The 13,116-nt window shown below is 45.8% G+C and overlaps 1 protein-coding gene across 2 annotated transcripts in view; it reads left to right on the top strand.

Annotated features, from left to right (window-relative positions):
- The window catches only part of EGFLAM (EGF like, fibronectin type III and laminin G domains), a 121,552-nt gene extending 108,649 nt beyond the window's left edge, over positions 1-12,903 (top strand). For both annotated transcript variants that reach the window (XM_074994312.1, XM_074994311.1), the window contains 5 exons: positions 3,323-3,401; positions 5,313-5,456; positions 8,832-8,915; positions 10,715-10,818; positions 11,844-12,903. In XM_074994312.1, the coding sequence (XP_074850413.1) occupies positions 3,323-3,401; positions 5,313-5,456; positions 8,832-8,915; positions 10,715-10,818; positions 11,844-11,998 (566 nt within the window). In that variant the 3' untranslated portion in view covers positions 11,999-12,903. The remainder of the gene's footprint in view (positions 1-3,322; positions 3,402-5,312; positions 5,457-8,831; positions 8,916-10,714; positions 10,819-11,843) is intronic.
- The last annotated feature ends 213 nt before the right edge of the window (positions 12,904-13,116 follow it).

Raw genomic sequence — 13,116 nt, 5'->3', positions numbered from 1 at the left:
GTAGGGACTGTTTGTTACTGTAACATCTGCACAGGACAAGGGCGTAACAAGATGTCATGGAAAAAATAAGTGGCTTTAGCATAGTCAGATTCAATAGCAAAGGGAGAGCACAGCAGGGACTCATCACTGATAAAAGACGAAGGACTAGATTGTGTCTTTGGGTATATTTCAACACTGCAATTCGACAGCCACTGCTGGCCCAGCCCATGCAACTCTGGCTAAGGGATTGTTTTAATTGTGGTGTAGACATGTGGGCTTGGGCTGCAGTCAAGCTCTGCGATCAATGCAGAGTCATACAGCTCAGACCCCAGCCTGAGCCCAAATATCTACGTCACAATTAAATCACCCTCTAGTCCAAGCTCCAGGAGCTGAAGACAGATGGCACAAGCAGGCCACAGGTTGTATTTGCAACATAGACATAACCTTACAGCAGCATTGCACTGAGTAGGGAAGTCAAAATGCTAATGTCTGTTCCAGCAGAGGCAGTACATGGTGCACAACTAGAGCCATGCTGGTGCTTCTCTGGGTACAAGGGCTCTACCACCCCTGGTTTGTGCAGCTGGTGGAGGTTCCTTGCATTGTCTTGCTCTCCTACACTAGGGTCAAAGAGCATCAGGCCGACAGTTTTCCACCCATGCAATGAATGCCTGGCCCAGTTCTAATTCAAGTTCTCTTGAAACCTGAGGAAGATTTCAGTCATACTGCATAACACACAGTGTCTTCTTCAGACATACTGGGCAGTTTCCTTAATTTCATTACAGGTGAAAAAGCCATTTATCACCTTCTGAAATTCCCACTCTACATGGGCATTCCTACTTAAATTCCTGATTGTTGCTGGAGGCTTTCAGTGTGCACAAATTATGTTGACTTGATACTCACTGGAGTGCCTAGATTCTCCAGGCAACATAGCAACCCCAAATTGTGCTCAGCACTGTACAAACACAAATGAGAGACACTTGGTACACTGAGAAGCTTGTAAGTTAAATAGCCAGGACAGACAAGCTGTGTGGGAAGAGGTCTCATCATTCAAATAGATGATTGAAAACATGGGCAGAGAGGGATTAAGGTCCTAATCCTGCAAAGATTTGTGCCTGTACATAATTTTAAATGGTTTAGGACCTGAAGGACTTGATGAAGAGCACTTAGGAAATGTGGCACAGAGGTGGGAATTTAATCCAGACCTTCTGTCTTCCAGTCTGGTGACTTAACCACAGACTTCCACCTGACTAGTGCTCTATTTCATGTTGATGTGCTACAGAAATAAGGGAGGAAGGTTTATCTGGGGCAGCTTTTTCTGCCATCTTACAGTTATTTCAATTAACAACATTTTCTATTTTACAAAATAGTGTAACTGTTTCTTTCAGTGGCATTAAAAGCCTTGAGGTTGTTACCACTCATTCTGCCAAACTCTTCCCATAATTCTCCTTTGGATGGAATGTCCAACAAAGCATTTGCAAAGTTCGTTGAACCCTTCTGGAGAAGGAGCAATTAATACTAATTGCTGGCAGCTTGATAAAATGAAATTTGTTGGTTTAAGAATGCAGAAACTGTTATTAGGAATGTGATTTTCTGCGAGAGCACTGCAGCAAATCACAGGATATTCACACATAAGTTGCAGCCACAGCGGAGCCTGGTGCTACTGTTCTTCCCCAGATGTGCTCCGCATGCTAAATGTATGACCTCAGTCACTTTTTTGCTGGCCTGAGTATGTTGTCCAGAATATTGCAAAAGAAACACTTTTCACCAAACAAGGGGAAACGACTTGTCCAAACCAATAGCTCTGTGTTATTTGGCCTTCCCTTGTTTATGGACTGCCAGATATTGCAATAGTGGCAGACTAGAAAGAATTAGGATGTTGTGTAAATGTCAGGAGAGGACTCCAGCTAAGGAAAACGGAGCAGAGAAGCATGCCTCGTGCTTGCAGGAGCAGCTGGGACTTAGCAAACAGTGTCAGTCAGTGGACAGTTTGGTTCGTGGGCAGGCACAGGCAGGCTTGAACTGGTTCCCAAGCCTTCAGTGAAACTTCCTCAGAGGCCTCTGAAGTTTCAAAGGAAAGGGGTGAGGGTAGCAGCGCTAGTCTTGAAACCATGAGCCAGCATCTCTGTTGCCTCTGTTGTCTCTGATGAAGCGGGTCTTTGCCCACGAAAGCTTATGCTCCAAAATATCTGTTGGTCTATAAAGTGCCCCAGGAGTTGTTGTTGTTTTTGAAGATGCAGACTAACTCAGCTACCCCTCGATACTCTGTTGCCTTTGATGAGGCTGGGCTAGTTTACGCCAGCTGGGTTTCTGATTCACTGCCTGGGGCAAAGGCTGCTGCCTACAGTGGCTCCTGGAGTATTTGGAATGACACTTGCAACAGCAGCTGCTTGCTTTGCCCCTGCTGTTTGGACTGGGAGTTGCCAAAGGAGCATGGGTGCCAACTCCAGGGTATTTGATGGCTGGAGCACTCATGGAAAAAAATAGAGGGAGGCTCAGCACCCACCAGCAGACGCATGGATCAGAATCTCCTCCTCCTCCATGCTTCCCACCCCCTGCCAGCAATCCTGATCAGCTCCTCCCTGTGCTTCACATCCACCACGGTCGGCTTGGGGGATGGATGGAGGCATGGAGGTGGGTCATGGGGCAGAGCAGGGGCTGGAGCGTGCCCCAGGAACTGAGGAAGTCAGGCTTGTGCAAGGAAGGGCACTGTTCTCTGTGCACAAGTGCTCAGAAGCAACTGACATGGCCCCCAGCTGGGCAAAATCAGGCTGGAGGGAGGCCAGAAGGACAGGAACCAAGGGCTCGGGCCAGGGCCCACTTAAAATACAGGCGCTGTTGAGAACCCAGAGTCAGGAACGCAGTTTACATTCTTCAGCAAAGGCAAGAGCTGAAAGGGAGGTGGCATTGAGCCACCCACAAATGTGTGCTGAATGGGCAGGACATCTGTGCTCAGAGACCAGGAGAAGGAGTCTGTAAACGGGGTGGCGGGAGGGCGGTACTTTAATTGAGGCAAAAAATAGGACCATTTCCCCCTTACTGTCTCTGATTTTCAGCTTGGAGCTACTTTCCAGAATGGGAAGATAAACTGAGTATGAAAAAAGCCACAGGCGATGTGAAATGGGGATGGGCTGGCAGGAAGAAGGGTGTGGAGAAGATTTAGAGGCCTATCTTTGACTGCTGTCCACTGCCTAGGGTGCAAAGCAGCTCTACCGTTTTGCTAAGCGGCATAGCTGGGCTGTCAGCTTGGCTTCGTGTCAGTGAGTAGTCGCTGTCAGTGGAGTGAAGACAGTGAAGCGCTCAGTTCACTGACTGACTAGTTGATGATTCTCCTCCTTTTTTCCAGCTATTACAGAAGCCATTGAAATCCCACAGTTCATTGGCCGTAGTTACCTCATCTACGATAACCCGGATATCCTCAAAAGGTAATTCGCTGACGCTGGCCCTAAATGATTTTGCTTTTCTTTCGCCATTAAACTCTAAAGGTGTTATGTAAGCTGGTCCCCTTGTCATCAGTTAGTCCTGCTAAGCCATGTTTGTCACATGGAATGTGGCTTTTTATCATACGTATATTCCTCCTCCCCCATAACTGTAGCATCCGAGTGCCACTCGGTCTCTAATGAGTCTGTCCCTTAACATCTGCATGAGATAGAGTAGTTCTGTTCTCCCTATTATGTAGAGGACCCAAGAGACAGAGCATCAGGTTCACAAAGGAACTTCAGCACCTTAACTGCCTCTTTAGGCACCTAAATCCCAGAATCAGGTCCAACTGAGGTTTACAAGGCCCCTGCTAAGCTGCCTCTGAACCATGTAGTGCCTAAACTTTCTCAAAAACACCAAGAGATCTTGTGGCACCTTACAGACTAACAGATGTGTTGGAGCATAAGCTTTTGTAGGCAAAAACCCGCTTTGAAGCGCGTCTTTGCCCATGAAAGCTTATGCTCCAAAATATCTGTTAATCTATAAGGTGCCACAAGACCGCTCATTGTTTTTTGCAGATGCTGACTAACACAGCTACCCCTCTGATACTGAACTTTCTCAATGTCTAAAGAGTTGCAGTAAAAGTTCCCTAGCAGGGCTCCCTGTATGCTGACTGCTTGAGCAGCTGCCCAGGAGGGATTCAGATGTCGCTCAGCTGATTAGCAGAGCGCCCACAGCCACTGCCGTGGGCCACATGTGTTTCTACTGGCAGTGCACATCTGCATATAACTTGGTGCACATAAAATAATTTATTTTGGCCATGGATGGAAAAAAGTTGAGAAAACTGTTTCCTCATTGTCTATATTTCTGATTCTGAATATACACCTTGCTGCCCCTTTCCAGGCAGCTAAGCTCCAGAGCAACACCTGTAGTGGGAGCCAATGCTCTGGTTAACTCACCTGCTGGGTCTCCTTTGAGCTTGCCTACCATATCAGGCTTGTATGGGCAAAATGAATTTGGACTGTCTAGGCTATGCTGTCCACCAAGGAGAGTCACCCTATGAGCTATTGGTGTTACCTCCCGTTTTTCCCATCTCGTAATTATTCGTCATCACATTGGTCCTAAGCATGGGGGCTTGACCCTGTCAGCATGAGGTGCTGGCACTGAGAATGATGGAAATAGGTGTACAACTGGAATTTTCCTATGTGGGGGCCCAGCCCATGTATGACAATGCTTAGCCCACTCCTTTTCTTCTGAAGCAGACCACTTGGTGCACCAGCTGCAGCCCATCCTCAGTGGTCAGGTCTGATCTCTGGGATCAGGAGCAGGGAGGAGGCAGGTAGGCAGGTGTCCCCTGGCTATACCCAGTGTAGCACCTGAGTCCCAACCTGGCTTCCTGCTTCCCAGAGTCCTGGAGAGACCAGGACTGGCTGGGTTTATGAGTATGTCAGGGGTGGGGAAGGAGGTTTGGGCCTCCCCATTACATCCCCCTGGGGAGGGACGACCTGTGTCACCATGCTCTTCCTGATGATGTTTAAGGGCCTGTAAGCTTTGTCCTCTGGGTCTGAGCCCGTTTATTAAGAGCCAAACGAAAAAGCATCACACGGTGGGAGTCACCCTCACTAGACCCACAGCCCCGTGCTAATTTGCAGAGCTGACATAGCTCCTGTCAGTACATTTCATAGATCTATAGAGTCCCACATTGCAGTAGCATTGCTAGGAATTCGGCACTGAGAAGGGGACGTTTAACTGGGATCAGAGTAAAATACTTATTACAGTATCAACTCATACCTTGCTGAGAGCTAGAGTGACAGCCTATAGGGCCCTGCAAGGCCTGGTGGTGAGAGGTTCATTGATAAAGTTCAAAGAGAACAAAACCATCTAATAACTTTGCTGTGTTTCTTTTGCCAACTCAGAGTATCAGGATCACGATCAAACGTGTTCATGAGGTTTAAGACAACCCTGAAGGATGGTCTGCTGATGTGGAGGGGAGACAGTCCCATGCGCCCCAATAGTGATTTCATTTCTTTAGGTCTCCAAGAAGGAGCGTTAGTATTCAGGTAATCGCTTACTGGTTTAATTATTTACAGTGTCAGTGGGGCCGACAGCTACCTCAGGCCCCAGGGCAAGGCGTGTGGAAGTGCCCCAGCTCTGCACCCCCAGATGCGATGGGGTCTGGGATGGAGGGAGTGGGGCTTCAGCTGCCCTCAGACCCAGGCCAGTAGTGCTCTGGTGACAATTCAAAGGGGCCTGGGGCTCTGGCTGCTGCTGCAATAGTAGTGGTGACAACGAGGAGCTCTGAGCCCTTTTGAGTCGCTGGGTTTCAGGGCAGTTGCCCCTTTGCCCCCCACCTCCCAGCGATGGGCTTGGACAGTGTGCACAAATCACCATGCTACACAGTAATGTTGTTAAACCTTCAGCCTGGAGCAAGGACCCCTGGGATTGAAACATCATGGTCCTTATCCACTGAGAGTCCAAGTTTGTTTGGTCCTTTGAGCAAGCGTCTGGCTGGTTGAAATGCACCCTGCTGTTTCCTTTTATATTTATTCGTTATGTCAAGTACTGGATTGTTTTCAAATTCAAATATTCTTGCTGCAAAAATCATACAATTAGAGAGCACTAGAACTGGAAGGGACCTCGAGAGGTCATCGAGTCCAGTCCCCTGCCCTCCCAGCAGGACCAAGCACCGTCGAGACCATCCCCGATAGATGTCTGTCTAACCTGCTCTTAAATATCTGCAGTGATGGAGATTCCGCAACCTTCCTAGGCAATGTATTCCACTGCTTAACCACCAAAATATAAAACTTAGGAGAATCCGACGACGTGCCCAAAGCCATGTGCTCACATGAGCATTTTTTTTTATTGTAAGTGCTCAGACAGCTGCTCAGGGCTACCTCTGAGTGCTCTGGTGAGACGCTGACTGGTGAAAGCCGTCTCTGTGTTAGAATTTATTTTCAGATTAAATAAGGCAAACAATGAAGTGGAACTTTAATTTTATTATGACTGTTCGCGTTGTTCATACATGGAAAAGCTATTTTACAACAATGAATTGTTGATCCTCTAATGCCCAGGTTTATTATCAACATTTGCTTTTGTCAGGTTGTGGCTGAATCTCACAGCTACAAATATTGTTTCCTGTTCCAAAGCCTATCTAGTAATAGTTGCTATAAAGGCGTTTTCATGTGGTTGCCTGTGTTTAAGCTTGCAAAAATCTTAGCTGTCTCAGTGTATGCGAAACGGGGAACTGAAACAGTCGATGAAACAGTTCATGGGTCTGTTCTGGTCTGGCTATGGTCTGAAGAAGTGGGTCTATCCCATGAAAGCTCATCACCTAATAAATTATTTTGTTAGTCTTTAAAGTGCTACTTGACTGTTTTTTTGTTTTGATAGTATATCAACTAGCACGGCTCCCTCTCTGTTACTATTCATGGGTTTTGTCACTCTCATTAGAACAGTCATTGCTGCCAAATAATTACATGTTCTTTGGAGTGAGGACCAGTGTTCCCTCTAATTTTTTCCGTCTGCGTGTCGAATAATATTTATGTGCACCATGGCATATGTAGTTGTACGTCACCAATAGCAACACACACTGCCCACTGTGGGTGGCTGTGAGTGCTCTGCTAATCATCTGGGCAGCATCTGAATCTCTCCTGGGTGGTGACCCAAGCTGTCAGCTTACAGGGAACACTGAACTGAGATCTTCCACATCCCAGATAATTGCCCTAACCTCTGAGCTAGGCTCTCTCTCTTTGGCCTGATTTGTAGGTCAACTAGGTATACAGAGTAAAGCAGCTTCAACAGGAGATAAGGAAAGCAACCCACTGCAGAGTGCACAATAGTCTGCTTTATGCTGTGGCTGGGGTAATAGCTGTCATTGGATCACATTCTGTGGGTAGGAAAGCCTGTCTCTCTCACCAGCAGAAATTGGTCCAATATAAGCTCCTCACACCCCTTGTATCTCCAGTAGCCTGCTGGCTAGGATGCACCTGGGGATGTGGATGTGGTCCAGAGTAGGTATATGGTATTAGGATAACAGCAAACTTTGGGTTGGGACCCCATTTTAGTGGGGTTGCCAGGGCTGGCTTAGACTTACTGGGACCTAGTGCAAAAGCTGAAGCCTAGATACCACCCCCGAGTAGAGGGTGTTGGTGGTGGCTTAGGTTTACAGGCTCCCTGCCTGTGACCAGAGCCTTTGGCTTCCCTGAGTGAGGCAGTGGGGCTTGGGCTTTGCCTCCCATCCTGGGCTGCAGGGCTGGGGTGGACTCAGTTAGGCTTCAGTCCTCGCTTCTGGCATTGTGCTTTGTGAGCTGTGCACCTGGGCCACATCTCAGGAGAGATTCAAATATTGCTCTGCCAGTTAGGGTGCCCACTGTGAGGTATTTGTTTCTACCCGGGGTGCATGTTCACACAAGCCTCAGTGTATGTGTAACACCCACAGACCCGAGCTGTTGGCAGATGGGATTGAATCTGTCACCTTAGAGGCAAAAGCCCTGTGCTCTACCACGTGAGCTGAAGGCCAGCAGGTGCGTAACCAAGGCTGTAGAGCAGAGACTTCACTCTCCCTAGTAGGTGGTCTCAGTGCCTCTCAGGTTACACTTGTAACAATTTATTCTGCACATGGATGGAAAAAAATCCACACCTGGATAGAATAGATCAGAGGGAAAATGTTGTGTAGTAATTTTTGTTGTCAGAAGGGGGTTGCGGTGCAATGAAGTTTGAGAGCCCCTGCGCTGGGTTCTTGGCCCTGTGCTCAGCTTGGAGGACCATGCCCCCTGCTAACATCTGATGCCTCGTGCTCCCTGTACTACAAATGAGGCCTTTGTGTATTTGCTTTATTCACTCCTACAACATATGTCCCTATTAAACCCAAAGATTTGTGGGTTACAAGCCATATTAAAATGCTAAAGAGCAGCCCCCAACTGCCTTACACAGCACTGCTGGTCTCACTTGCTGGCCTAGCAGTGCTCTGGAATCAGCCCACTCTGGACTTTGGCGAGCAAGGAAGTGGTGCACGCAATGTCCCCTTACAACTTTTGCATTCATGTGCAGAAATTTTTCATCCACCTGCAGAATAAATTTTTGTGTGCACAGAGGCGTGTGCAAATGTACACCACTAGTAAAAACACAGACCCTATCTCTGAGTGCTCTACTAATCAGCTGGGAGGCATTTGACATTTTCTTGAGCAGCCGCACAAGTACACAGCTTATAGGGAACACTGGTCGCATATTACCTGGCAGCCCCCAATAAAAGCGCCACACACAGAGAGCTTTCAAAGGGAGTCTCAGGCCTTCCCCAAGGATACTGGCTGCAAAGTGGAGCTTAGCTGGTCAAGTCAAAGCTGAGGCCAGAGAGTTAGGCTCCTTGGGCAATATGTTAGGGATGCAGGGTCTCATTATGGAGGTAAAATAACATCTAATTGTTTTTAACATTTTAGCTACAATCTGGGCAGTGGCATTGCTTCCATAATGGTGAATGGCTCTTTCAACGATGGCAGGTGGCACAGAGTAAAAGCAGTTCGGTAAGTCCAGCTTCATATTATCAGCAAAGTCTCACTTATCTAGGAACCATTCTGGAGATCTCATCAGAGAAGTGCCCAATTAAGAAACTTGGAAGAAAACTTTCAGGTCCAGATCTTCAGGCAGTGCAAAGCCTTGCAGCTCCATTGACATTTAGACACGTTAGATGTCGCTCGGTCAGAAGGGCCTGGTGACGTATATGCTAGAATACTTTAGAACCTGGCTGAAGAGATCTCTGAGCCACTAGCAGTTATCTTGGAAAACTCGTGGACAATGGGAGAGACCAGAAGGCTGGAAAAGGCATTGGATGGCATGTTTAACAGTCCAGGGGGAGCGCTGCCTCACCAGCACTTGCCACTGGACACCAGGTGCCAGGGGACACTTTTTGCTTTATCATGCCCCAGGCTGGTCCTGGGATGGCCGAGAAGGCAGTATGTGCCATTCAGCTTGCTGGGTTCATCAGTCATTTCCCTGGGCTCCAGAAAGAAGCTGAGTAGCAGCCATCACCTCTTCAGAGGCCTCAGAAGATGAATGGGAAATATTATAAATTCAGGTTCTTCTTTGGCAAGAGACACTGTCATGCTGAGATTTTTGCTGGGTAGCTTGAGGGCTGGAGAGGGGAAGGGAGGTGCAGCTGTAGGGCCTGGGGCCCTTCAGGCAAGGGGAGAGGAGCTCTGGGCTAATCTCTGGACAGGTTGGATGGGCCCAGGGCTCCTCCGGGCAGGTGTGGGGTGGGGCTCAGAACTCTGGCCAACCCAGGAGGGCAGGGGATTGTGGGACTGTCGCACAGGGGAGCAGGGCAGAGGGCTCCAGACTGAGTTGGGGGTGGGGCTGTAAATGGGAGGTGAAGATAAGGGCTAGCCTCTCTGAAGTGGGGAAAAGGCCAAATATAATGTGTCAGTTATTTTTATTTCTCTTGTCCAGCATGCAAACGAATAGGACAAGGCGTTCTGCACATAGCTCGCCATTGGTAGAAGGGGCAGTTAAAGCTTTTGGTCCCAGGGTGGCCTACTTAATTTTTGATAGTCCTGGATTGGGGGTGAGGAGGAAGCACTTTTCCCCTTTGAGTTCACAAAGTTCAGAGCAGGCATTCCTGCAAAACAAACATATTTTACCTGTACTGTGGAAAACAGACAAGTGAGATTAATGCACACAGCAATTTACAAGCATGTCATAGAGTCTAACAACTAAATAAGTTTTTGTAATACTCCTGGGGGATTCTGGGCCCCAAAACTTCAAATGTCTCACTAACAATTTTAGCTTCTATTTAAGTACCTACTGGTGGACTTGAAGCTGAGACCTCAGGAGCATAGCACATGAGCTGCTACAATTTGAGCTAAAGGCCAATGGGCTTCTCAGCTAAAGCTGTAGAGGAGGCTCATTATTTTTCCTTTGTATGTGGTGTAGGAGCTGTTACATGGACAGTGAACCACGCCCATTAGTGTGTGGGTTACATCTGTGTATCTATTTGTTAAAACAATACCATATAATAAGGCCAGTTTCAATTATTTTAGCAAATACATATCAGCAACAGTGTCTGTAACAATAGAGATATCAAAAAAACAAAAAGCCTTTAGGAGTAGCGTTAATACTTTACTTACCCAAATAAGATTGTGGTGTTCCAATGAAGTAGCACCATCCGCAAATCAAAATCAGGCCTTCACCATAAAAGCATCATGCTTGGCTCAAGCTGTTCATGCCTGTGGAGGAGAAGCTGCTGCTGCTTGATCATTTAGTGTATGCAATGGAGAAATGAGTAGCTAAAGCAAACCCAAATTCTGGCTTTTGTTTTCTGTTTCAGGGATGGGCAGTCTGGGAAGGTAACCGTGGATGATTATGGGGCCAGAACTGGTAAATCACCTGGTATGATGAGACAATTAAACATCAATGGAGATCTATATGTAGGTAAGTGACCAAAATTGGCTATACTGGCCCACTGAGAACTTTGAATTCTGGTTGTTAAACCAAGTAACTAAATGCTGAGCTCCAATCTCCTTTTTTTCTGAAGTTGACTCACTATTAGCTGTGGTGGAAGGAATTTACTCCGTCCGGCTCATCACACTTGTATTTTTGAATGCCTAAGAAATGATACTTAAAAAGAAGGAAAAACCTAATTGAAAACCTACTGCCATATCAGCGCTGATGCGTCCTTTTATATTAGCATAGGACTCTAATACTGTCATGTGGTTTACATTTTTTCCAGGTGTGTAATTAGGTATTTATGTGCTCAGGCAAAGTTTTTTTTAATGTGCCTGCTCTCCAAATTAAAAAAGAATCTCTAGTTTACTCATTTTTATTTATCTTTACTTCAAGAAAAATCCATAAACATGAATTAGTATAGTGTAACAATATATATTTTCATCAGTGTTAGGAACATATGTTACATAGATAGTTAAAAATAATAATCAATAAATAAAATGTGATTCTTAACAAACAATAATATAAATAAAGGAACATATGCATGACAGTAATTCTAATACTTATTATAAACTTACTTTACACACCTTTAGCACTACAAACTCATCATAAAATGTAAGTACAGACACTACACTACCCAAGGGCTGGCCTGATGTACCTGGAGGCAGAAGCAGCATGGGAGGGAAGCCCAGTCCCGGATGTGTGGAGTAGACCAGCCCTTGCCCCGCTGTGAGAGCAGGGGTCAGAGTCTCCAGTATGGGAGAGGGAGTTAACCCTTTAGCTCCAAGAAGCTTCCCACCCAGTCTGGGGCAGGGACCAGTACAGACAATCTGCAAAGAGGTGGGAGGACGCCTTGCAACTTACGAAAACTGTGCCCTGATTATGCTGTGACCAGGGCAAGTGATCCACTTGCCCCACCCTCATTATAGTGCTAATTGTTTTAAGTGGAAATATGGAAGCACATGGTCTTCTATGCATTTCTCATTCTCTTGACTACACTCTGTCTCTCCTAGGTGGCATGAAGGAAGTAGCATTGCACACAAACCGACAGTACATGAGGGGTCTGGTGGGATGTATCTCACACTTCACACTGTCAACAGATTACCACATTTCGCTGGTTGAAGATGCCACAGACGGAAAGAACATTAACACCTGCGGGACAAAGTGACATAAGAAGACTCTGCACATGGAAGAACCATTGTGTGGATGTGTGTGTGGCTGAGACCAAAATTACTAGTACTGTACTCTAAGGCCAATGCTTTGAGTTGGTCATGGACAAAAGAACAAACCGAAGGGAAATCATATAAAGGGAGACCATTTTCTGCTCTCCTCCTTTTGATGCTCTGTGACTAAACCAAACTGAGTGTTTTGTGTAGGAACTGTCCCATTTAACCATTAAGTGTTTAGTGCACACTGAAGATCATACATCAATGCAAACTACAGAGAAGGGTGTGATGTAATGACAGTATTGTGATTCCATAGAAATATTTTTTACATACCCAACAGAACAATATTGAAACATTTGTATTCTTTCCAGCTTACAATGGCACAATGACTATCATCCAACTAACATTTTCGGGCTCTGTATCTATGCATTCAAATGTCTACCCCAGAATAAGCAGCTCTTCTTAGCATTCTCAGCAATATTCAAAATTACATTCCATCCTATATAAACAGCAAAAACCTGTGACTCCTGCTTTCAAAGCAATGTTGTTTGCTGAAGGGGATCATTCTTAATATTACTGTCTACTTTTTTATTACCAGCAGCAAAATCAACAATACAATTTTGTAGAAATAATTTTGTACTTGTATATTTTTATAGCTGCAGGAAAAGAACTGATCGTATAGTAGAACTTTTAAAGTTTAGGTGTAAGACACTTAGCTCTTTGCACATTTTCCTAAAAACAACACAAACTGTGTTTTTAATATGTTATTGAAGGAAGTTTGATGTCTGTATTATACAGTGTCAGTGGAGGTATTTGTGAATTATAACCAATTTTCAATCTGACTTCTTTTTTGTAAATGTTGACTGTTAAAATTGCACATTCATGAAGCTTTCATGGCTTACACAGATTAAAAAGGTGTAATAATCTCTTGGTACAGTGATATTTCACCCTCAGTATTTTTATATCTCACACAAAGATCAGGTTTTGTGTAAGCAAGAGGACCTAGCAGAGTGTCGCCAACTTATATAGTTCATTTTTTATGCAGCAAATCAGAGGCTGTTCTCTTGTATGTGTCAAACTGGCATTTGTGAGACCAGCAGAATAGACTGAACATAGTATG

The sequence above is a fragment of the Carettochelys insculpta genome, chromosome 5, assembly GCF_033958435.1.
Source record: "Carettochelys insculpta isolate YL-2023 chromosome 5, ASM3395843v1, whole genome shotgun sequence".
Lineage (NCBI taxonomy): Eukaryota > Metazoa > Chordata > Testudines > Carettochelyidae > Carettochelys > Carettochelys insculpta.
Note: the sequence above shows the minus strand (reverse complement) of the source record. Positions and strands in the feature narration are given on the sequence as shown.